The sequence below is a fragment of the Gallinula chloropus genome, assembly GCF_964237585.1.
Source record: "Gallinula chloropus genome assembly, chromosome: 2".
NCBI classification, from domain to species: Eukaryota; Metazoa; Chordata; class Aves; order Gruiformes; family Rallidae; genus Gallinula; species Gallinula chloropus.
Window position 1 is genome coordinate 56,940,005 of NC_140086.1, and position 26,164 is coordinate 56,966,168.

At 41.7% G+C, this 26,164-nt stretch overlaps 1 protein-coding gene across 2 annotated transcripts; it reads right to left on the reverse strand.

Annotated features, from left to right (window-relative positions):
- Positions 1-1,161: 1,161 nt before the first annotated feature.
- On the reverse strand, positions 1,162-25,406 carry AFG3L2 (AFG3 like matrix AAA peptidase subunit 2; the record flags this gene model as incomplete). Of its 2 annotated transcripts, none has more annotated exons than XM_084260029.1 (17): positions 1,162-2,146; positions 3,088-3,282; positions 4,521-4,721; positions 5,648-5,763; positions 6,361-6,471; positions 7,522-7,647; positions 7,797-7,904; positions 8,472-8,625; positions 10,852-10,989; positions 11,527-11,800; positions 14,029-14,150; positions 15,598-15,672; positions 17,531-17,683; positions 18,547-18,668; positions 20,096-20,164; positions 20,648-20,747; positions 25,284-25,406. In XM_084260029.1, the coding sequence occupies 17 exons, from the start codon at positions 25,404-25,406 to the stop codon at positions 1,904-1,906; spliced, it is 2,430 nt and encodes an 809-aa protein (XP_084116155.1). In that variant the 3' UTR covers positions 1,162-1,903. The 2 variants fall into 2 exon arrangements, with proteins under 2 accessions (XP_084116155.1, XP_084116154.1); XM_084260028.1 differs by having other exon boundaries at positions 14,029-14,153.
- Positions 25,407-26,164: the final 758 nt, after the last annotated feature.

Below are 26,164 nucleotides of genomic sequence, written 5' to 3' on the forward strand. Positions count from 1 at the left end.
AAAGCTGTCAATTTAACTTTGAGAATGGATGTAAGATACTCTCAAGGGCAAAACTGAGTAATTTTCTTTAACATATATACAGAAAAACACTCACAACCTAGAATCGTTCAGCTAGAAATAGAGGAATATTCTTAAGTGTCAAGTGGCAAAAGCATTGTTCTAAAGGTTTTCTTAAAACTGCGGAGGATATGTATTATTTTCTGCTATCTTTGCTTCTCTAAGACTTTTCCAAAGTGTAGGTTTGTAGTAAGGCATGAAATTCAAACCTCAGAAAGTTTATTCATTGGTTATCAGGCCCAAAAGGATCGTTAGAACATCCAGTCTAACATTGTGTCTAAGATTGCAATGCGGTTACTCTTGATTAGAACCCTGTAACTTGTGTTGTCTACAGTGTAGTTTTCAGAAGTTGGCCTTGGAGGCAGCAGTTACAGACCATAGAATCACAGAATGGTCTGGGTTGGAAGGGACCCCAAGGATCATAGAGCTCCAACCCCCCCTGCCACAGGCAGGGACACCATCCTCCAGGCCTGGATCTACACACGGTTGCCTAGGGCCCCATCCAACCTGACCTTGAACACCTCCAGGGATGGGGCATCCACCCCCTCTCTGGACAGCCCATTCCAGCACCTCACCACTCTCTCTGTAAAGAACTTCCCCCTAGTATCTAACCTAAACCTTCCCTCCTTTAGTTTTAATCCATTCCCCCTTCTCCTGCCATTGTCTACCCTTTTAAAAAGCTGATTCCCCTCCTGTTTGTATGCTCCCTTCAGGTACTGGAAGGCTGCAATAAGGTTATCCAGTTTAGAAGCCTGGTTTATTCTCCTCACTTGCTTCACCACCCCCAGCTATGCATCCCTCTTCTTCTGGAATAGGGAGACAGTTCATTTTGAACAGCTGAGTTCTACCAGTAAATCCTTAGTGAACTGCTTCTGGCTGCCTTATGGGTGCTGAGACAGCTGTATTCAGCTAGGCAGAGGGAAAAATAAAACCACTATGAACTGACAGTCAGATGTAACATCTCTGTATCTGGAGGCTGGGTTTTGTATTTGAGAACTGCTGTGCTACCCTAACAGAACAAAAATCTTCTGCAGGAGAGGAAGTTTTGTACTGCTCTGAATTCTGTAGCAAGAAGCCAGGAAAAAATGACAAAGTTTGTTCAGAAAAGTACTGATTTTATTGACTCAAACTGTATTTACACAACACATTCATATGTTCAATATCTTACAGAACTCTGTAAAAAACTGACTAATAAAACTGCAGGAGCCAAACTGAGCCTCAGACTTAAAGACACCGAAATATCTTAAGAGGTACTCTGGGGTAAGTGGATGTCCAGTTTCACTGTCAATTTACATGGCAGTTTGCTGTAGACAAACTCTTTCTAAAATCAAAATGAAAGGTAGAAGGGAAAAGGGTCAGATGAAAGAGCTGACAGTTTTGCAAAGCTAGTGCTCGTTAAGACCAGACTTTTGGCTAAGCATTCAACAACACATTTTGTATGATTTGTTTTGGAGACCAGTCATACAGGTACACTTTAGATGAACAATCAAAAAACCTTTGAGTTTTGGTATGCTCACATACATTAAAAAAAAAACAAAGAAAAAGAAGAAGAGAGACCAGTGCCACAAATTTTGTGCATGAATCTGAACTGTTGCAAAGTTTGAGAGGTTCAGTTCTGGCAATCCACTGCAGCTCAAATCCAATGCATGTTTCTTCAGCTGACAAATGAAAGGTGATCATCTTTTACCAGTGAACTGGGAGCAGAATATCCTTATCACAAGAGACCACTCTTCCACCCATCCCTAATACAGTTTGGTTGAATAAATATTTTTACGTTTCAAAGTACAAACCAGGTGAGTTTGTTTCTCTTCCAGAGTGCAAGTCAACATCACCACACACTTGGCAGTTAAAATGGCATCCCTCCTCTGATCTGCCTAGCAACCTGTTCATCTGTTGTCTCCTCTTTCTCTTTTTCACGCTCTTTGTTCCAGTCTTTAAGGCCTTCTGGTAGTGAAGTATCCTCATCCAAGCTTCCTGTGCCTTCAACAAACTCTTCATAAGTAGACTTTTCTGCAAATGGTCTCGGGCCAAGCAAGTCTAGCATATCACTTTTATCAAGCACTTCCTTCTCCAGTAGTCGCAGGGCAACCTGGAACAGCAACAAGATACATCACACACCAAATACCCAAGTTGGCTCTCTTCGTTAGAGCTGAGTTTGTTCAGGCAGTTTGGAATCAAGTTTGGCACAGATAAATTTTGATAAAACCCCAGGTTACTCAGAGTTCATGTAACACAGGAATTTTATCCCCTATGAGTATTCAGGTGCAAAACATACTGTATTTTTAATCCACTTCTAAAGACTTGGGCTGCTGTTGCCTTACAAGCTAAAGCACCACGAAATACCAATGCATACAATACTGCACAAGTGCACCTTGCAACCTTCCTGGGTCAGTGAGCATGTTGTCCAATGCAAGCCATGTGCAGAGAGACCTTTTTTGGGATGGCGACCTACTGCACCACCATTTATTGACTCCACACAACCTTGTCTTTTGTCAGTAAAATGATCCTTTTGCTGTGTCAGGCTTTCAGGTGTGGAGAAAGTGAATACACACATGGTAAGCGCAGCTGCAGCGAGTCAGGTCCCACGCAGCCATGGGGCAGGGAAGGAATACAGTAGAAGTATTCTTTCTTTGAAGTTCAAAAGGAAGTCAGAGAATGGGAGTTCTACCTACTTCCCTTCTTAGAGAGCTTCTTTTAGCCCACTGAGTTGGAATCTTGGTATTTTTGTGTCTGGGTCTTTGTCACACAGCCTAGTACTACTGAAGCAGGCTTCAGGAACCACACTCTTCCCTCCAACTGCAAATTAATATTGACTGTATCAACAGGGAGGGATGGTAAATCACACTCATGAGAGCCTCAGGGGTGTTCCAACACAGAAGATTTCTATTAAAGCAAGTTTTCAACACGCTCTCAAGATTATATCAAGTAGTTTTTGAGAAGCTTCCTCATACAGTCACCATTGTACTGGGGTCAATGTAAATTCCAGTTTACCAGCTGGAACTTGGTGGCTGAAAATACTGTAATACTTACCTTCTCCACTTCTGCCTTCTTCTCGGTCAGAAGACTTAACGTCCTGTCGTAAGCAATGTTGATAAGAGACCGCACTTCTTCATCTATCAATCTGGCAGTTGCCTCGCTGTAAGGTTTCTCTAACACCATGTCTCCCTGGTGAGGTAGGTCAAAGGAAATCTGCCCCACTTTTTCATTCATACCAAACTGAACGATCTGAAGTAAAAAAAATAAAAATAAAAGGGAGGAGAGAAAGAGATCTTAAGGTACATTGGTATAAAGTCTGGTGTACAAAACTCAAAGGATGAAGTTTGTTCACAATGATCCAGTCTTTTCCTCTAAAGCCAACTCTCCCTGGAAAACTCATACCTGAACTACCTTAGCTGACTTTCAATGTAATCATTAAAAGAGAGTGAGTGAAACACTGAAATACCACCATTTAAAGGTGGTTACTCATGAAAAACTGCCAAGTATCATGTACAAGTACTAAGATACTGCAGAAAAAGCAGCCTTCATTAAGCAGCACAGCTCTCTTCCTTTACCAGAAATGTAAGCATTTTCCAATTCAAAATGCTTCAGATGTTTACCATGTTCCACTTGCCCATATAGGTAAGTTAACACCAGAATTAAAGCCAAAGCCTTGAAGACTTTGTCCTATCACATCTCTCTGGAGTCAGTACCTCTGCTTCACGTGACCAGAAGTCAACTTTTTTTAATTTAAAATTGGACAAGATGAGTGTGGGTTCTGTAAAGTCAACATTAAGGGATGCTTCGTTACACATTTAATTCCAAATCTGGGGCAACAAGAAGCAAACCAGAGACCAGCAGGTGGGTGCTGTTTGTGGGGAGGCAAGTGCTGTGCAAAGGAAGAGAATCGTACTGTAAATGTCTCCTGCTCACCCTGTCAGTGTCTTCCAGAATGACAGCTTTTGTGTTGATGCAGGAAACGGAACGTGAGTCATTGCATCTGTAAGATTTCAAATTACTCATCTACGCTAGTTAGTGTGGCACAAACACACACTAATTTCAGTAGCCTTAATTGACAGCAAATACAGCTTAAACACAAGGTTTTCTGGATTTAGTTACACATATGAATCCAAACTGCATCTTCAAACAGGGAGACTGTAAGAGAGGATTAGATGATCAAATCTGAGTACTAAACTCTGTATTAGAAGTATGTCATTTCCATGTGCATTTGAATCCAACTATGGCATGTATGTTCCTGCAGGCAGATGTAGGATAGCCTAGTGCATGGACTCCTGTTGTAAGACTAATAAAACACTTAAGCATTTCTATATAACAGCAAGATAATGTTTAAAAAAAACCCCCTACCCTATGATTAAACTAGGCTTTTGAGGGAAAAATGCCTGATCAATTTGCAGCCTTTGAAGATATTAGTGTTAGGTGGTCGACAAGGAAAATCGTAAGGAAAACCCCCCAAGAGCTGCACATACCTGAGCGTACGCGCTCTGCGTCACCTTCTTCAGGTCATCTTGGGCACCAGTTGTAATTCTCCCAAAGAAGATTTGCTCAGAGACACGTCCTCCCAGAGTCATGCACATTCTGTCAAGCAGTTGCTCTTTGGTATAAAGATACTGTTCCTTGGGTAAATACTGAGCATAACCCAGCCCTTTACCACGTGGGATGATAGATACCTGCAATCAAAATTAACAGAATGATAGAACTTAACAGCATTAAAGCCAGAAAGCATTCTTTGGTTTGACTTGATTTTTAATATCACAACCTATACCATACTCACCCTTGAAGTTTAATTCAGACATTATTTCCATTTACAGTTTTGCCCTCATTGTGATTTATCCTTAAAAGCCCTGGCTAGCTCTAAACTGGGATAACAACTACTAGAGCATCTGGAAAAGAAAGGTAAGACCACTGTCATCTCTTTTCCAAAGGCTGCATGGTATTTTTTTTAATCTTCTAAAGAAAACCCACACGTTTTTTAGTTACATATGGGGCTGTAAGCATTCTATAGCAGACACAGCATTTCTGTATCTTTAGTATTCTGAATAGCTGGAGGAGCATCCATATTTACCACGTGTCCTTCCTTCCAGCAGTAAGTTGCACAAGATGAATTTTAAGCGTGAAAGTCAGACGAGGTTAAGAACAGAGCCAAGCCAAGCTGTTAAAGCAAGTTTGGGAGATCAGGGTGCTTTTTCCTTTGACTTGTCAAATCTGCACATCCAAAAAGCAAATTAAACTACAATTAGCCCTAGATGATAATTTTTATAGTTAATATTCCTGAAGAAGCATCTACCTATATAACTCAGAGTAACTAAAACTGTTGATCTATACTAAAAGCCTCAGAGAAAAAGCAGCTATCAAGGCAGGCAAGACTTATAAGAATATCAGGCCCCTTTCACTTTCCAAGGACATTTATAGTCAGAAACAACTAGGGAAGCTACAAGAAGTGAGTCAAAGTAGTACTCTCAAATTTACACACTTGAACTGTCTTTTTGGACATTAAATTTAATATCCTCTCAGCAATGGGAGGTTAAAGGGGGTGAAGAAAAATATAAAGATGCTTTCCATGCTACTATTACTAGTTCAAATTAATTTCCTTTACCTTTAGGAGTGGGTCAGCATGTTCCAAAAACCATCCTGCAACTGCATGCCCTGCCTCATGATATGCTACTGTCTTTTTCTCCTCTGGTTGCAGTACTTGAGTTTTCTTTTCCAAACCTTTATAAAATAAAACAAAAAATAAGCTTCATACACACCTTTCTCCGCCGAACCCCCTTATCTCATTTTGAAAGACAGAGCACAATACTTAGGTGCCATATATATAATCTATTCAAAAAGTTAAAAACCCCCCAAAGCCTACAATTTTTAGGAATTGGTATCTTCCAGATTTTACTGTAAAGCTGTCCTTGATTAGATTCTTCTAATGTCAAAGTATAAGTTCTTAAGAACATTTGAACATGTCAATAAAACATTTGCACTTTAAAAATCAAATAGTTTTCCAGATTATTCCAGGCTAACAGCAGTTAAAAGCACTGCTCAATCCAAAGAGCTATTCCTCTTGCCATTCTGAAGAGATTAGACAAGTGTCCTGATGAAGTTTCTCTCCCTATCTACTTCTCCGTTACGGAAGTGAGCAATATAGACAAGACACTTCTTTCCTAAAGCTCAAGTGAGTTTAGGAAGAGGAAAAATAAACACAAAAACCTCAACCTTGAACAGAGGAAGGATTCAAACTTTGGCTGTAAGTACATAGATGTCAAGGAAGCCACCTGTCATATTACAGTTTCTGAGAAACAATTGACATGATTCACCTACCTCCAATAACTCTTTCAATTGCTTGCTCAAAATGCTTTTGATTTATAGCATCTGAGAGATGCCTTGCAGCAATTAAAGCAGCTTCGTTACAGACATTGGCAATATCAGCACCTAAAAGCAGAGGGGTGAATTACTGGTCATGTGCAACAACTTTCTCTCTGTCTAGCATAGAATTATATAGAAATACATTTCAGTAGATTCTCACAGAGCTTGAACACTGGAGGTAATGCTCTCAGAAACAGTTCATTACACACAGCATAATTCTTTAAGGGGTATTTAAGTACACATACTATGGGTACAGGATTTAGGATTCTTCTTTCAAGTGGACAGCTACCAAATAGAACTTATTACCAGTGAGGTACTACTTTGATACACCCTACCTTCTGTTAAGTTTCCTATCTGCAACAGACTATACTTAGATTAGTATACATTTAGCAGAATGTATTTCCTACATATGGAGTCAGTATATGTCAGACCTTGATGTACCTCTAAAGGACACCCTTTCACATTACTGGCTTCAAGCCATCCATTTGTTAACATTACTGCAAGCAATGCTACTGAGATAACTTAGTTTAAACATCATCACTGCAACTGCCAGAAACAATCAGGCCTCAAAAAGAGAGTTTTATATACACCATGAAACCAGTGAAGAATTCAACTGCTGGTCAACACAGATTTTAAATGGCTTAAATTACAAGCCAGGAATGGAAGTTCTCACATCCATTCCTAATTCAACACAAGGTTAAAGTACGCTTTCCAGGGAGAAGCCTTTACATCCAGAAACAGAAATCCTCCCACAGAACATGCACATAAACTCCACAAAACCCAGGCTTTCTCTAGCAGTGTTCAAATAATCAAAAAAACTTATTAAAAGGAAGAACACATGAGCACTAGCAATGAGAAGTCTCTGGATTGCATTTGCTAAAGACAGAAGAAACTGTTACTTGGTATGTCACCCTGATGAAGGCAGACAAGACTTCACACCCTCAGTCATTTCCTACTTGATCAAACAGGCAAAGAGAATTTCATGCTGTACCAGAAAATAAAGTAAGAGTGCCACCCAGAAGATCAGGTGCAAGAAAACCAGAAATAATATGGAAATAAAATATCCACAGCTTATAAAGTAAACACAGAAGAACAGTGGCATTAGGAGTCACTTACCAGAAAAACCAGGCGTTAGTGATGCAAGCTTTCTTGCTAGGTTATCTTTATTTAAGACAGTGTCTAATTTCAGAGGTCTAAGGTGAACTTTGAAAATAGATGCTCTTCCTTTTATATCTGGGGGTCCTTTAAGATTAAAGAAGGAGGCTTTTACTTTTCACATATATGCATTTGAATTGAATACGTGCAAAGAAGCTACATATGTAAATAGCTGCAGTCATTTCAGCAGTACTCTACAGAATGCAGAAGTATACAGTGATGCAGATGGAACTTACCAATGTAAATCTGCCTGTCAAAGCGTCCTGGTCTCATTAGAGCAGGGTCTAAAATGTCTGGCCGGTTAGTACCTGCCAAAATTACTACATTTGTGGTTGTATTAAATCCTGTTGAAGAAATGTAATAAAGGAAAAAAAAGTTATGTAAATGTAATTTCCAAGAAACAAAAAGACTGCCTGCTTTACAGGGACACAAAACCTGTCAGTCTGAACAAATTATCTTAAACCTGAAAACATTTCCAGTTATTAAAGCACTTTTACCTTTTCTTAAGAAGCAAGAAAATGGCCTTAAGTTCTGCTTTGTGAAGTACTATGTCAAATCCTACTTTGGCATCAAAACACAGCAATGCATCAGGAAACTGCCGAACCAGCATGGCCAGTGCTTTATTTTATTTTTTTGACAGACTGGTCTCATACAAAGGTTTTTTCCCCCTCTCTGTTGAACTATGACACAAGGTTATCAAATGCAGAACGATGAGGGGTTTTTTCTGAATGAATTGTAGCAAAACATCAGGCTGCAGCAAAATGAGTCACCACTTTTCATTTTAGGAAACAAGGAAAACACACTCAATTTATGTTTAAGCTAGAACCCAAACCTTGGTTAACAGGTTTATTTATCAGTTCTTTCCCTTTTCCTTGTTCTTATTATGCAATAATCAAACCTTAAATACTTACCATCCATTTCTACTAGAAGCTGATTGAGTGTGTTCTCTTGTTCACTCTGTCCTCCAAAGTTGCCCCTTCCTCTCTTCCTTCCCACTGCATCTATTTCATCAATGAAGAGAATGCACGGAGCATTCTTACGAGCAAGAGCAAATAAGTCTCTAACCTTCACAGGAGGAGAACAGAATATATTATCAGGTTGGTTTGTAGTTGTTCAGACTTGGGGGGGGGGGAGGCAGGGAGGAGGGGAAGAGGTACATCAGTAGTGGTACCCCTGTTACAGAGTGTGGTCATTAATAAGCAATCCCGAGCCTCCAGCCAGCTCTCAAGCCAACGGTCAGTTACACTGTAGGTGTCACTCAGCAAGAGTCACTCCTGGAGGACTCCTCAACCACCTGGCCTCTCTCAGTCCATCAATTATGCACATTAAATAACTTAAAAGCCTGAAGAAATAACCACTTCTCCCAAGTAACTGAAATAATCTCCAACTCCAGCTCAAGCCATCCAAACTTCAGAGTTTTAAAGCAAAACTTCTCTTTTAAGCTCTTTTTTAATGCACAGTATTACAAGCAAAACTGGAATGTGATCTGGCATGCTACCACCAGTAGTTCTTCATGCCAAGGAAATAAAAGATGCTAAATTTTCCTGCAGCTAGAACAAGGTGATGTTGCTCCTATAGTGAGCCCAAGGCTTATGTACAAGCTCCTACCATTGTACTCTAACAAATGCTGTTATAAATACCAACTCTTCGCCATCCCATCTCTCTGCTACACAGGCTAGGAAAACTGAGTTCACCTCCAAATATTTATTTGGAAATTAAATTCTGGAGAAAAACAGACAAGACATGATCAAATAACTCAAAGGACTTTTTGGACCCTCAGATTTAAAAAAACCCAAACCACTGAACACAGCAAACCTATCAAATTCTATTCTAGTAGTAGCACCACGTGACTGGCTCTAAGCTGCAACACTGCAGTGTTACTCTGCTTGCAAGCGAATCAGCAGGACCTCATTAAAACCAGTTAGGTGAGTTCACAGATCTACAAGTGATGAATCAAACTGGAGCAAACAGGAAATGAGAAATTATGGAAGAATTTTGACCTGAGTGGGAATTACACACAGCTCAGAGCTTTACTACTTTGCACATTGAGATGCAATTACAGGAGGCTTCTCCAATGACAAACAACATACAGCAGATGGGAAGCAATCCAAATTTTGGACAGCACTTGCTACTACAGAAAAGTCACTCCGGTTTGCAAACAGAATTTGAAAAACATACAATGAATAAAGCATGAAGGAACATGATAAACAATTTTTAAAAGTATCAGACACTGAACTATCTTTTGGTTGGAAATATACAACTATTTTTCAGACAGATTAAAAGTTACCATAATGTACATACACTAAAAAAGCCCAAAGCAAAGGAGCCAAGGCTGTTTAAGCTGGTTTATTTACAGCATATCCTAATTTACAAATAATCAATGTAGAATCGTTAATGGTCCTATTTACTTAATTCACAGAAAGTGAATCAAAACACTCTGTCATGATGTTTTCTACAGGCACCAGCAATTATTTCCTGTGTTGAAACTTTAATTCATTGCCAATGCACCAACTGTTCCAATAACAGATTTCACTCCATACTAACAGCTGATAGTCATCTGTTTAGAGCAGCAGAGAAAGGTTAACTCACTTTGCTTTGGGGCATTTCAGGTAGGTATTGACAGCTAGTGACAATGTAGTTTCCAAGTACCATTATTATTTCAGGATAATGAGTCATTTTCCAGAGGGTATGGATCAGTTTCTTCTTGTTTCTCTGTAAAGTCCCTTCTACATCCCATGCTCCATTTATTCAAATCCCACCCATCTTACTTACACAGTCATTACCTCCTTACCCTCTGGCTTTTGAACTTTTGAACTTTTTCAACTAGAAGCTTATTTGTGTGTCTTAGATAACTACTTATATCTAAGAGTTTGAAACTACAGAGAGACCGTAGTTTTTCCAAGATACAGGAACGAATTAGAGCAGGGGACAACATTCCCATAACAGTAGTCAAAGAAAATACTATTTCTGACCCAGCTACTAAATTTACTTCAGAGCAGAGCTTGGAGAATTCTGTTCTGTTTTCTTAAGCTTCTGCAGAGAGGTAAATCCTTAAGGTCCTGATGGCCTGCAACTAGATACCAAGCTGCATTACTTCCTTTTATGATCAGTACATCTGTGACACTTGTGTTTAGACAAGCATCTGACACCTCTTGTAAGTAACCTGCATAGATGAAGGAACTCCAGTTGCAGTCAAACTCTTTGCCTCTGAAACCTGACAACATCCTTCCAGCAACCAATAAAAAAATATACAAACAAAAATACAACAGAAGAGTAATGCCAAAGACTTACTCGAGCTGGACCCACACCAACAAACATCTCTAAGAACTCCGAGCCATTGACTGTGATAAATGGAACATTAGCTTCTCCAGCTGTAGCTTTAGCTAGAAGTGTTTTCCCAGTACCTGGAGGACCTGTCAGAATTGCCCCCTGCAAGAGAAAGTTTTATTTTCCTGAGGAACATAATATAAACCTATGAAATAGCATATGGATTATTTTTAAAGTAAGGTATGTCAAGTCCAATGGCTCTTCTTCCATTGGTGTCAAAATTGTGCACAGAAACCAACTGAAGATTAATCTCTCATTTAAACCAACAAAAGGGGAAAAGCTAGAAACAACATTGTCACGTTGTCTTAAGATTTATGGGAACAGTGCTTTCTTTCAGACACATTAAAAAAAGTACATCATCAGGTGGGCTCCCACAGCAGCATAGCCAAAATATTCTGTTACATATTCTGTAATCATCACATACATTCTACATATCATTTCTGTCCTATGAGGTATTCAATGAAGCAAATCTTCTGGTACCCCAATTACACTGTTGGCACTCAATGCTTATTTTTTTTTCTGTCTGTGTGAAGAAAGAAGCTGGAAAGCATTGCCTATGTAAACATTCCTAGAACAATTTGTTCTTTCATTTCTTCTCAAATTCTGAAGTCTGTATCTGCTAAGCCATTGTTCCCTTACCTTTGGAATTTTTGCTCCCAGATCCTCATATTGTTTGGGATTTTTCAGAAAGTTGACAAACTCCATTATCTCTAATTTGGCCTCCTCACAGCCAGCTACATCTTTGAATTTAACATCGATTTCATCCTTAAGGACTTTGGCTGTGGTTTCACCCACGCTGAAGAGTCCACCCATTCCACGCCCTGTTCGACCTAAGCCTGCAGGACCTCTTCTTAACGTGTACAGTAAAGAACCGATGATCAGGATGGTAGGCAGCAGACTCAGGAGAAAGGATCTGTGAAGAAAAACAAAACCAGCAGTAAAATATACATTACAAAACTCCATTGTGTCATGTAACTTGTACAAAAGGTTGATTCCATCATAAGCAAATTCAGGTCTAATACTCTACTATAAACTTGCAATGTTTGCAGGTTGTTCACATTGGGAAATAACCAAAATCAATTTGGGGAAGAAATTGGTTTATTGCAAGTGACACTGGTAAGTTTCACAAAGGAAAACTAAATTATCCAGTAAACAGAACTAGCTCACTTTGCATCCTTCAAAGATAAATTCACAGGACTAGCTAAGCACGTGGTTATATTATCAAAACAAGCTGCATTATGTAGCATACAACTGGTGTACCCTACAACTTCAAGCAGAAATTTCTCCCCCAAACATCGCTCTTCTTCATTTATGTCTTTCTCAGATTTTACATTTTATTTTTAGAACATCTCTATTTGCCTCCTCCAAGGGGACAAGGGTTTTCTTTTAATGTTGTTTACTCATTACCCTTCACTGTCTATCCTCCACCTCCATACAAGCCCAAAATCCTAACGCCTATTTACTTTTCTTCTGACAGAGACATCCTTATCATCATTGTATCCAGGCACTGCACAGATTGTTCTGTGACAAGACCTTCAAGGAACAGGTCACAAGAGGTTCTGTTCAAACTCAGCAAAAACAAAACACTGAAAGGAAGTGCTACCATGAGGGATCACAGGATCACCAAGCTCTCCTGACACCCCACGTTTCTGGGATGAAGGGGAAATGAAGGATTTTTCCCTATCCTATGGTGTTCAGCAGGTTCTGATCCAGCAGGGAACAGCAGTACTATGATCACATAGCTGCTGCTGTATCCTGTTTCCTGTGGCATTTCTGGAGCAAAGCAAGAAGTTACAAACAATGCCTTATATGAAGAACAGATACTGAGGAGGAAAGGGCCAGAGACCACAGTCAGAAAGAGGGGTTAAGCAAGTAAGAGGTTTGTACGAGGTTAAAGAAGGAACAGGAACTGACTTGCTTTTTCCAGCCTGTTGTGAGAAGCCTCATGCTGACATGCAGCCTCTCTGCACAAGTACTACATTGCCCTGTCCACCAGGGGTTTTTTTGGTGTGGTTTTCCCCCCTGTTTGTTTAAATAAGGGCTCAAGGGGTTTATTTATGGACTGTCCTTAAGAGCATGCCCCATCATACAGAAACAGATAAATGAGGCAGAGGCAGCTTGTAGAAGAACAAGGGACAGAAATCCTCTATCTGAAGTTGCAGGATGATCCAGAGTTGAGGCTACAGTTTTTTCTGTTGCCACCAAGACAAACAGGCAGCAGCAGCAGGTCAGTAAAACACAGTGTAGACATAAGCAGGACTTCCCCCTCCATCCCCCAAAATTGATACACACACCAGAGCATCAAGAATGAAAACACAAGAGGCAGCAGATGAGCCTTGTTCATTAGTAATATGAGTTACTACATCCAAAGTTGAATTTCCTGATGGTAGAAAACCTATTTCACAGGCACCAGTGGAAGCAATTTTCAAACTACTCACTTGGACTAAAAAGAAATCAGTTGTTGGAATACATCTAAGACATTCAGAAAAAAACACCAGAGAAGCACTTCCAGTCTCTTCTAAAGTCTGGGTCCATAAAACCCAGCTAACAACACTAATAAAAAGAATACAAATCTAGTATTGGAGCCGTTGTTACCTACTGGGGAAGCAACGATGCCAGAAATCCAATTTTAGTGCTATTTTCTGAGAGATTAAGAGCATGATGCATGTTCCAGTCCCTGCTAATAGGGGATAATAATTTATTGCCTTTTTCAAGGCCACAGAATTTGACTTCTGCTGAATTTATGGGCAGAAGCTGGTGCCTGTTATACCTCAGTCAATATACTATAGGTTTATGGCATATTTTGTCCCTTTAAAAAATCTGCACGAGTGCCATCCCTGAAGTTGTACTGCTGTGCCTGGCCAACTCCTGCTCTACTAGAAGTGGAGGAAGGGCTTAAATGAAAGTAGGACTAATTGTACACAAGCATGTATGTACTAAGAAGCTATATTTAGGATAAGAGGACAGACTTCTACACGAAGTACTGAACAGCTCCTCTTACAGCTAACATTCAAAAATCAAGCCAAGCAGACTGTTACTGCCACCTAGGGAAGCGTAAGGCTCACCTCTTACAAACCCACTTCACTGCTGTAAACACCTTTTTTTTAAATCAGAGACTTTTTTTACAAAGCAAGTTCTTACCCATCACTCTCTGTTGAGTAGACTACAGGCAATCTGTTCTCCACTTCGATTCCCAGATCCTGCTGCACAGTTTCCAGGTTCCGTTCAAAAGTGTCCACACTACCAATGTTAAACCAGACGTACTGCTATAAAAAAAGGCAGAGGTCACCACAAAGTGCCCTATTTCATTTCAGCTCTGTTACAAGTCAGCTGCTTCTAACAAACACACAAGCAGTTCCCAGAGCAGATTCAGACCAGGTTTACACTGCCTTGTAAAGTGCCTGACTGATACAGGATGCACATAATATACCTAAGGCCTACCAACCTGAATACATTGTATCTGTCACAGCTTCTACAGAGATCACACACCAAATAGTTTTGGGGCACTTCAAACAGACTCAAGTCCTGGCCTTTTATCCAGGAACTAACAGGAAAGTAGGTAAGCAGATTTTTAGAAGGGATCTACGCAGACAGAATACTACAAAGCACTGAACTAGCACACCCAGCAGCCATACAACTTACTGTTTCACTTGAAGGTCTCAGCCTTTCTGATTAAGAAAGGTAATTCTCTACTTTTAGAGTCCATATTAGCTTTAAAGTTAGTTGTCTTCACAACAGACAGCATGAACTTACATCGTACACAAGGGAAACATAATCCAGGTATTATTTTTAAAGTGTTGATATTAAGATTTCAAGAAAATCTCCCCCTTTGCACCATGACCTGCCTGACTTACCCTTACTTACCCTAGTATCAAAAAAGAAAAAGCATTCCTAAGCATTAACAGATTGAGAAACTAAGGCAACTGGTGGTATGTGGGCTAAAGAGTAGGTGTATAAATAAGTCACACTGAAACCCACTGATGAAGTAATTGCTGCAGATTTCACTTTACCCCATGGGACTTGCAGACCTTGTTTCATAAAGTCAGTTAAAAAACACTCCACCACCTAGGAAAAGATAACCTGATAAAGCTTTTCTAATGTTTCCTCAAGATTTTCCACATTGTATGTGATGGGTTTTTATTATTATTATTTTTTTAATAGATGCCTGCCCTTGAGTATTATTCCTTGAGAACATCCATCTGCATCAGTGTGTTCCTTACCGTGTTACTAGAAAAGTAACTCCTGAAATAAATACTTTTCTCAAGAATGAGACCTCTTGGCTTAGTTTTAAAGACTATACTATCAAATGGAGGCAAAGTTAAACGTTTATCTTTGTTTTCTCAAATAAATGGCTAAAAGCAGTCTGGAACAGAAAATATCCAGAAGTATGCAAAGTAAAGTTTGGAACTTTCTTGGGCAGATAGAAAACAGCAGTTAAAGAACCTCCAGCAATTTCTTACTCTTCCTGTTTTGAGTACCTGTATTCAGAGCATGGTGCTAGAAAGAAACTACCTGCCATAGTTAAAAGATATGTGCCAAAACAATTGATAAAGTAAAAAACCACACAATGTAGAGTAATGTAAGGTAGAAAGCATATTTTAGATTAATATATTATTTGTGCTCCAGACTAAGCTTTCTCCATAAAACTTTTCCTAAAAAGATTACTTTACTGCTGCTAACTTCTCATGTATATGTATTAAAAGCGTTTACCCATTCATGGGGAGACTTTCCTGAAACAAAGACCACTCTAACAAAGCGCTTGTTCACCACTTCCAGTCTGTCCACCTGTAGGAGGAAAGAACAAAACTTGGGATGTGTCACAACACTTCCAGCACAGCCAAGAACTACACACCCCAAACACGAACCTGTTCTGTTCTCCAGTAAGGAGAATAAAATCCATATTGTATATCAGGATGGTTCCACAATCTACAATTTGCTATTAGGAATCATGTACGTAATCAGTAAGCAAGGAATACTGGCACATTAGAACTTAGACAGAAAGGACAGTCTCATACCCTTCTTCAAGGAAACAAAACCACAACCTCTGCCCAAATCACAGGTACAGTGAAACAGTTAATCAATATTTAACTATTGCAATGGTCAAACATCAAAAGCAACAGATCACATAATTACAAACTCTTGCAGCAGCTTCCCAAGCAAAAAAAACCCCAGACAGAATGAAGGAAAACTTAACTTTGCTCTTACAATTCTTTAAATTTAAAGCTAGCAATGGTTCTACAAGCTGGATTTGGATTGCACACAGGCTAGTAAGGTTATTTCCCTGAACTCACTACACATGGCCATTTCTGGTAGAATTGAAGCAGAACACGAGCTAAGAAGCTGCTCTGTGTCTAGCCTGACTTCATGCAAAACTACCCAAACGTCTTTACTTTGAAACATGCATAACCCCGGTAGTCCCGACGCCTTCTCCCCATTAACCATCCACCACTACAGCAAGTGCTTGCTAGTTACATACTGAGCTTATCTACTAAGTATCCAAATTACATCTTAACAGTGACACAAGAGACTTGGTTTTGTGAAACAACCCACTTTGCTAATGCTTTTCCGTCATAAGGCTTCAGGCTTGTACTTTCAATCTTTATACTGTGCTAGTGCCTTGCTGCTTCATGACAAACATCATCAGTAAGGGGTTTTTTGAAAGATCTACACATAACTGTCAGGTAAGAACAGGACCATAAGACCCGGTCTAGGTAGAAGGGGAGAAGCATACAGAGCAGCTCTGCATAGATCAATGAGGTAGGAAATGACCTGTTTAGTAGTTTACCAGAGTAGTGGAGGGGCAGGAAGCATGATGTTAACTCAAAATCACAGGTCTGAAACCTAGAGGAGGAAGCAAGTCAATGTTTCCCTCACCTGTAGGCAAAGCTACAAGCACGGAGGTAACAGGGCCAAGAACTAGTGGCCTCTGAACTGGGAAGAGTTTGCCTAAGTCAATCTCCTGAACTTTGGCATTCCACCAACCTATTACTCTAGCATGGAAAGCTGTCAAGTTCTACAGAGACAGGACACTGATGATAAACTTGATTGCTCCAGTAGAGGCTCCAGGTAAGAAGGAAAGAAGAAATAATAGAGGAAAAAACAAATGAAGGAGCCTATCTAAACAACACAATTATGCCAGTTTACTGTCCTTGAAGGGATTCTTCCAGTCCTCACCCCTGCCTTTCTGTTCAACACTGTTGCTTCTCAGATTCTCTGAAGAACTAGATTAAGGCATGAAACAAGCAGGAAAATTTCCTCCTCTCCTTCAGGAGGGTGGTCCCATGGAAGTGCTTGAGGTTAAGAGTACAAGGCAGCTGGCCTACCTGCTTAAGCCATGAACCTGGCTTACCTGTGTTATAAAGCTATACCCTGAGAGACTGTGATTACACTGATCCTTCAAACTAACATTTACTGTTAGCTCTGTCCTAAGCTGTGCCTTCCCTCTCCTCTCTTGGAATGACATAAATCTTCACGCAGCCAGACAGAACATCAAATCAAGGAACTTAAGATGAAAGCTAATCCCTTTCTCCCTCAAAAGTTACTCAAACCAGTTCTCACTCCCGAGATACATGATACAAGTGGGGAGGCAGAAATGGGCATTGTCAGCACACTGATGTTTCCTTTGATTTCCCTCACTACTCACCACTCCTTTAGAAAGGTAATTATTGACAAAGTCCTTCCAGGTGATTTCTCTCCCAGGGACCCTGAAGAAGAAGTAGTAAACAACCATTGTCCAGAAAAAAGAACTTCCCACTACGTACATCCGAAACTCCCTGACATCCCATGGAATGTCACCCTAGAAAATGGAGAGAAACAAGAGATTTAGAGTCTGTAATACAGTAAGTATATAACAGGCAAGTTCTAGTATCTATTTCTGGCTTCTACTCCCAGCCCTCAAGGTTACCACAGAGAATGTCAAATAAAGCTGCACTGTTATATGAACACACTGCTGTGTCTGAGGAATTCATTTATATAAAATCTTGAAAGTGTTTTTGCAAATAGTAATTGAATAATTTTGATCTATGAACTACTTAAATTTTTTTGCCATCTGTTACATGATATTTCTCCTTCCATTCTACAAAAATTTCCCATGTTCTCCAGGACTACATACATGAAAGACTGACAAAAATAAAGGAAAAGACTAACAAGAAAAACCCAGGAAGGAAAAAAACTTACACCAAGTAAAATAAGAAAAACATTCTTTATATTCTTCTACTGGCAGATGTTACCATCTTTGTCCTACAGCTAATGACAATAAATTTCAAAAAGAAACTACATTTAACTGGCATTGTGTGTGCAGCAAGTTTTACACACTGACATTCTGAAACAAAAATTCAAAGCCTGTAAAGGCCTGAGGCTCCACTGTAAGAATACTGATTACTCATAACTATATTCATATAGATTAAAACTCCTTTTAAGTTCCTGAACCAGAGGTAGATGCCTCTAAATGGTTACACAAAACAGTTATTTATGAAATACACCGAGTGGGGAGCCACCTAGAGCCAGTTACTACAAAATACTAGGCACAGGAGCCTTAAGGAAGATTAAAGCAGTCAGGATATGGCTCTAAAAAGCAAAAAAAAAACCAACCCCAACCATGCAAGGCTATTTCATAGGCATAAGACAGCACCATAAAGAAGAATATTTTAAAGTCAAGACCTTCTGTAATCTGGTCCACCAGTTAGTTTCTTCTTTCTTGCCACCTTTTTTTCCACCACCACCACCACTACTTCCTCCGCCACTAGTCCCACTAGGCTGTCGGGCACTAGCTTGCTTTGCTTCTAAGAAAAATAAAACATAACAAAGTCCAAGTCTTACACCAATCTCACACTACTTTTCATTAAGTTTTAAAATTGAAGAGTGGTTCTGAAAAAACAAATTAGCAATATTGCAATAATTAGAAGATGTGAGAAACTGCATTTTCCCTAGAAAACCAGATAGGTGTCTGCCAGTTCATCAACTGTTTCTCATACAGCTATCATCAGAAGAGAGGTCTGCTAAATGTGTGGCTGATGACACTTGGGCACCAAGAACTGAAAAATGTCTCCAATATTATATAAAAAAAATAAAAATCCAGTTACTGAGACTACATGACACTTCTACTGTACTATCCCAAGGTGTGAAACATCCTAAACATATCGGCGGGGGTTGTGAGGGGAAGATTGTGTGGCTTTTCAGGTGGGTGGTTGTGTCTGTGGGGTTTTTTAGGTTGTTTTAGTGTTGGGTTTCTGGGGTTTTTTTTTAAATAACTTACACTACAAGCTCTAAGTAACATCTCCCATAATTCACCCCTCCAGTGAAGGGCACTATGGTCCTCTTAAAGCTCAGGGGTTTGCGATACTGTGCATTGGCATCCCCTTTCCGTATTCTAGAAATGAGCACAACACAGTAACAGCCAACTACAGCTGACTGGTGAGTTCATCTCAACCATTCTTCTCACCCAACTCACAAGGTGTCAACATGGTGTTGTATGACAACACCCTACTCAAGAGGGTGGGGCAGAGCACAACGCTATCACACCCTCCTTCCAACAGCTTGGTAGTTTGGGCATCTAGGCTTTACCATTCCACTCCTAGTGGCAGGAAAACGGCTGCTCCTATTACTGCTCTCCTAAGAGATTCACTCACAGGGTTTCTGCCTCTCCTTCTCCTTGAAGATGTTACATAGATTTAATCTATACAAACATTATATAGATTTTCTGGCTGTTACTGCTAATAATTTCCAGATTCACTCCCCTCCCTGTAAAGGTCAAGCTCTTATAGCACTGCCATTGACTCCCCTTTCAAGCAGGAGGCTGCATGGTTGGTCCTGGCTAAAGAGCTCCTTCAGGATTCTCACCCAGAATGACTATTTTCGTTACTCTGCACAGCAAAATGCAGATTTTAGCTTGCTCTAGGAAAAGCTGAGAACACAGAATATGGTTCTTTGAATGCATGACTAACATCAACTAATAAGAAATAGCAAAACAAGAATTTAAGGACAGCAGAAGCATAAGAGAAAACAAATGTTATTCCAGAAGACTCACATAGCACGAAAGCAAAATAACATGTAACGTATCAATTCACATTTTGAAACTAATCTGGTAGAGAAGCATTTTCCCTGAAAAATAAAAAAAAAATCAACCCCCAACCCACAATATCATGCTAAGAGTCTGATCTAGCAAAACCACGTTCCACAGACAGAACTGGAATCAAGCAGCTTCTTGTACCTTTTGCTTCTCCAGATGTACCTTTAGCTCCATTTGCTTTCTTCCCATTGGGAAAATATTTTTCAAATCCTATTAAAAAAGAGTTAAAGATCACATTTTTTTTTAGTTTGCAATTCTGTCATTACACTTCAGTAGTCACAAGGTGCATGTGTACAACAGCAAAGAAGCTAGCAACAAATAAGACTGCAAAAATGGTTTAATCCTTGTCTTTTTGTCGAAGGGCTCTACCAGGTTTCCATAAATCAATCTACTACTGGTGACAAGAAAATATCAAATTTATTTAATAACATAAAGTAAATCTATCCTTTAACCCAGAGAGGCACAAGCTTGGTTCAATAGAAAGACACACTTGTGTATCATGAAGCTGAGCAAACCGCAGTCATTCTTTAATAGCTCCCAAAAACCCTATAAATCAATGTTCCCTCTCAAGATGAATGGCTGGTTAGTACAGGAACTTACTTCCCCACTGACATTAAACCTAAATGACACACAAGTGCAGCCCTCAGCAAGGAATGCAGTCTGCTTCGCTTCACTGGTCAGAGTTATAATCACCTTTGGGAGGTTGAGAGAAAAGCCTTCTGCAAGCAGCAATTACACTTGCCAAGACAGTACTTCTGTCAGTAGTGACTCCAGTGGTAACTTTTTCACCGAGCTGAAAGATGAAAAAGAAATATAAAGCAACAAGAAGGTGCCACAAAAATCCTCAGGTGCTCTAGCAGTCCTGAACTGCAACAAGTCAGATACTGCTTTGTAAAAGGAACTTTACAACAGACTTCATAACAACTGCTGTGGACCAGAGCCTAAGATAGCAATGGAAAAAGAAAAGTCAATCAAATAGGTGCTTTCTCCACCAGGGAAAATTTTATTCTCTTTGTTAAGAGCAGAGTTCCAACTTAAATACAACATTCTTTATTAAATGAGAAAAATGAAGCAGGAAATGCTACAAGCTATGAACATTAAGCACATACACATTAATTCTCTTTGAGATACTCATAATGCAAGCTGAAAGACACCTTACAAGCACTATCCCCACAGTACTGAATTATATTCTGGTAAAGAGCCACAAGTTTTTTCCAAATAGTTAAGAACCTGTAACTTTTCAATATGAAAGACCTGCTTCAATCCAAAGGAGGGGAGTATGGCAGGCAACGCTTAGTTCCAGCTAACCAACCAACATAGAGGAGAAACACGGGTTCTAAAAGCAGACCTAAACCCCTATATGTAGGTAAAGATCCAGTTATAAGAACTTAACAAATCCAAGTCTATCACACCTTGTTCTAAAACTGTCTACTGTTAATTCACCATTTCAGTACAATGAAGGAAATACAAATATTTTAAATAATCCTTGACAAAACATTTGGTATTGTAACTGTAAACTGCAATCTTATACAGAGAAATCCAACCTCTTTCTTCAAAAAGAATGTATTTTAAATAAAATCCCAATTTATTCCCTCCCTAAGAAAAAAACAAACAAACAAAGTATCAAGATTTTCCCCCAGGCTTTCTTTCTGCCTCCATTCCCCCTGATCCATAGAGGTGCTCTGTCCCCTTCTGGTCTTTTTTGATTAGAAGCTATTTGCCTTCAGAGCCAGAGAAATAGTAAAAAAAAAAACAAAACAAAACCAAACTAAAATAACAGGTAACAACAGCTCCTAAAAACATGACTCAAGGTATCCAGGCAAGACAGCAAACATCCATCTGGAACTGACAGCTGTAGGACTACATCTGGGAAAGACAGCTCAGTGTTAGCATCTTCATAGCAAATTTTTGTACTCAAGTTACAACAGTTGTTGACAAAGCCTATTTTTGCACATTTAACAAACTTGTAGGATACTAGATTACATGCTATGCCTACCCTAGGAATGCTGACATATTATTTGACTCCTAACTCTCCTGAAGCCTTCCGACTGGCAGCTTCCCCCTCCACCCCTTATTAAATGATTAAATACATTAGGTGTATCCCAAGCAGCCACCTAATTCCTGCTTGAACTGAGAGGAATGCTGAAACATCTTTGTTGCTTGCCTTTTGCTGTAAACTGAGCTAGGAATTCTTAGGCTGCTCAATCCAGCCATGTCTTTGAGAAAAGCCTGATACTCAAAGTCCAAGGGGGTATTTTGCTGTTCATTAAAAGAGCATACAGCACAGAGTCTGGAGAGCAGCTAATCTAGAGAATAACTACTAGGTCAAATACACTATGACCTCCAACACAAGAATTGCATCTGTACTCCTGGAAGAAGCTTTAGGACAAGTGGGATGCATCTGTGTGGACAACAAAAATAATAAAGAGAACTTGCTACTGACCAACCCATCTGTGGTTCAGACACAAAGAGATGAAACTCAGTGACGTGTCCAGTAACATGGGCTTCTCTTCTATGTCACTGGCCTTTGACAACACCAAAAAATTTGGGATTTACTTATTCTGCAAGCTCACACTGTTACTTCCAAAGAGACGGGAATATTCACAAACCCTTACTCCGACTGAAATAAAGCAACTGCCCACATTTAAAGGAAAACTTTGGCCTAAGACAAATACAACTGCCTGGTTCAACTACACGAGCACGGGTTTATTACAGAATTAAGTTATTGTTTAATCAAACTGGGGAAGGGAGTGAAGGCGAGCGCAAAGGAAGGGTAAGCAGACAGAGCTCTGGGGCAGAGCTGAATAATGGAACCAGTTTGTTGCTGGAGTGTTTCTGCAGATCCTAAATTCCATGAACAAAAATGCAGAGTCACCTGTCAAGTTAATGTGCAGAGAGCAAAACGCTTTAGAAGCTGTTTTGTGAGAAGAGAGACCAACTGCCTTCGGGGCACATTCAGTCCGTCACCTGACTGGGTTTGGGAACCTGCTTTTGTGCTACCCACAGGTCTAGGGGAGTCAATCTACTGAAACACACAGCTTCCTTTCACCATGCCATTCCACAAAGGCAAAAGCTGCCAGAAGCATGCTGCACTGGTAACAACTCCTTGGGCTTGGGGTTTTTGACCTTGCAATTGATCAGGATGAAAGCCGATGGCCACTGATCTTGGTACAGGACCTATCTGTAGGGTGGCTGGCAACGGGAACGTGGCTGGCCACAGCAAGCTTTGAGGTACTTCGGGACATGGTTTAGGTAGTAATGTAGGTGGTAAGGGGGTGGTTGGACTGGGTGATCTTGGAGGTCATTTCCAACCTTGGTGACTCCATAACATAAGCACACTGACGTTCTAAGCTGAGGAAAAGCCAGCAAAGCACATTATAACTGGACACTTACATAGTACTGTGGCTGTTTCAGGCTACATATCATGAAACTCTGCCCAGATTGTCTCAGAGCTGATAGAACTGTCAGTTCCCATATCTAATATATGCAGAACCCCTCCATATCTAATATTGATGTTTGGTTGGCTTTTTTCAGGCAAACCACCTGACACCTTACTAAAACCAAAAACACCCCACAAGATATATTTTTAAAATAGAAGTTCAAGATAAGCAAGTTTAAAGTACACAACAGTCCGTTTTAGAAACACAATTAAAATGTTAGCACACCAGAGCGTAGCATCAGTGTAAGATGTGTAACTCCAAAGAAATGCCTTCCAGCATTAAATAAACCATGTCATACTAAACAAGCAGAAATACAGACTTTACAAAAACACTGTAACCATAATCCATCTTTTTAAGACTGAGAATACACAGAGAGCAAGAACAGAAAAATCCACCTGCTCAGTTATGCAACAGATCAAGAATTTATTAATCCAAGGAAGTTCCAAATCAAACAAAATAAATTGAAGATAAAAGTAATCATTATTTACCAGTTGCTAAAGTATCACATAAAGATCACATTAGGAAGGGAACAGAAAACTGGTAAAGAAATCTGACTTCATGCAAGCTATTTCTTTTGCTTTGCCAAGAAATATTCCTCCTATGTATCTTCCATTAAAAGCATTAAAAAAGTTCACACCGTTCTTTTTCTACCTATATACACACACACAGATGCTAGAGTAACAACAAAGCTCCCTTCACAGTTTCTGTTCCATTGCAAACAAGATACATTACATTTTGTCAGAAACAAGAGTTAGCTTCCTGACAATGAGCAGTACAGTGTTTCATTTATTGTTGTAATTAATAACCATTTATTTCACTGTTCAGTTCCAACTAAAACACCAACTCAGTAGTCAAACCAAATGCATCTACACTTCAGACTATGTTATTAACATCCTTATGTACATTCACCGCACAATTATCACTACCCTTGTGATAACATAACTGTAAAGGTGCAATTACACTCCTCCTTATGCTACAGAAAAATTAAGCAACCTGCCCAAGATGCCATTGAAAGATGCAGGAATTAAGCATCTCCCTTTTCCCAAGCAATAGCATAGGCCTGTCACTACCTCAAGGCATCAAGGGTGACAACAAGGGTAACACACATAACAGCCAACAGTCTGCACCATTTCACTAAGAACAAACATGCAGCTATCGCAGCTTGTCAGTTAACACTGGAATAACAGGTTCGAGCCCGTACCACTACTGCACTGCACAACCCCAGAAGCCAAACAGCCAGCCACCTGCCTTCTCTTTTCCAACACCTTACCGCTGTGCTCACTGGCAACCCAAACTCCCAAACGAACAGCTCAGCCCACACAGCTCCAATGCAACGCAGAGCCAGCCACAAACCCACCTACCAAGAATCATCACCCAGAAAAAGCAACGGAGGCATTTTTGAGTTCGGTGGAAGGCAGCACTTGAGAACCGGCCGGGAACCCGGCAATACCAACGGCGTGTTGCCAGCACAGCAGCTCTCAGGTGCCACCTCATCCTCCTCCGAGACAGGCTCCTGCAACCGGAGAGCCCGGGGGTGCTCCTGCGCGGGCCTGGCTGCCGCTTACAGGCCAGGAGCCCCGCTCACCGGCTGCCGCTCCCCGCCGCCCGGAAGGGCAGGCACCGAGCAGGCAGAGGGCCGCCTCCACCGAGGGGAGCGAGGACGAGCCGGGGAGAGCCGCGGGGAGCAGCCAGAACCCTCAGCCACAAGCTGCGGGTCGCCTTCCCCTTGCCCCAGGACCTCGGGCAGGGACGGAGCCACCCCGCGCGCCACCACGGCAGCCGAGCCCGTCCCCTCACGCCCCCCCCCCCCCCCCCCCCCCCCGTACTCGCGGCCAGTGGGCGGGGGAGCGGCCGGCTGGGCCCGTGCCGTGCCCTGCCCTGCCCCTCACCTGCGCCAGGCAGGGCCTGGCCCCCAGCAGGCCCCTCCCGCAGAGCAGCTGTTGCAGCAGGACCCCGGGGAGCCCCCGGCGCCGGCAGCTCCCCCGCGCCAGCAGCAGATAACGGTGTGCCATGGCCCAACCGGCCGCCTGGGCCCACCGCGTCCGCCGCTACCGTCACCCCACCCCCTCCCGCGACGTCTGACCTCATCACGCTACGTCGTGTACTTCCTCTGCGTCCTAAAGGCCCTTCCTGGCCACGCCCCCTCCCGGAGACCCCGCCCCCCCTCCGCCGGCCGCGCCTCGCACAGACCGTGTCCCCGTGCCTGGCCACGCCCACCGCCGTCACCTCCCGCGCCCCGCCCTCCCGCGCCCGGCGGGCGGCGGCTGTGACGCCGGCCCGCGAGGTGAGGCCGCCGTCTGGGTGTGTTTGCTGAGTCAAGGTGTGCGGGTGGGGCGGCGGGACCTGACCCGGCCCGGCTTGGCCGGCGCCGCCGCTAGGAAGGAAGGTTGCTGCCGCGGGCGGGGCGGGCCGTGGCGCCCCGGCCCTCTCACCCACCCCCCGCCGCTGCCCACCGGGACGCGTCTCTCGCGGCCTGGCCGAGGCGCGCGCGCGCGGCGCATCCCGCGTCCCCGCCCGGCAGGGTCTGCGGGAGAACACCCGAGACTTGTGCCGACTCCTTCCTCTTGCCCGCCGCGCAGGGCGCGCTGTGTCGGGACGCGGCTGCGGAGCCGCTTTCCGCCCGGGGCCGCTAGCTGACACAGGCGCTAGGCATCGTCCTTCGCTGCCAGGCGTGGCGGCGCGCAGGCTGCCGCCGGCTCTGGGCTGCCCCCACAACCGCTAGCGCGCTTACAGCGAAACCCCCGACGCAAGCGACTCGCAGCGGTTTATT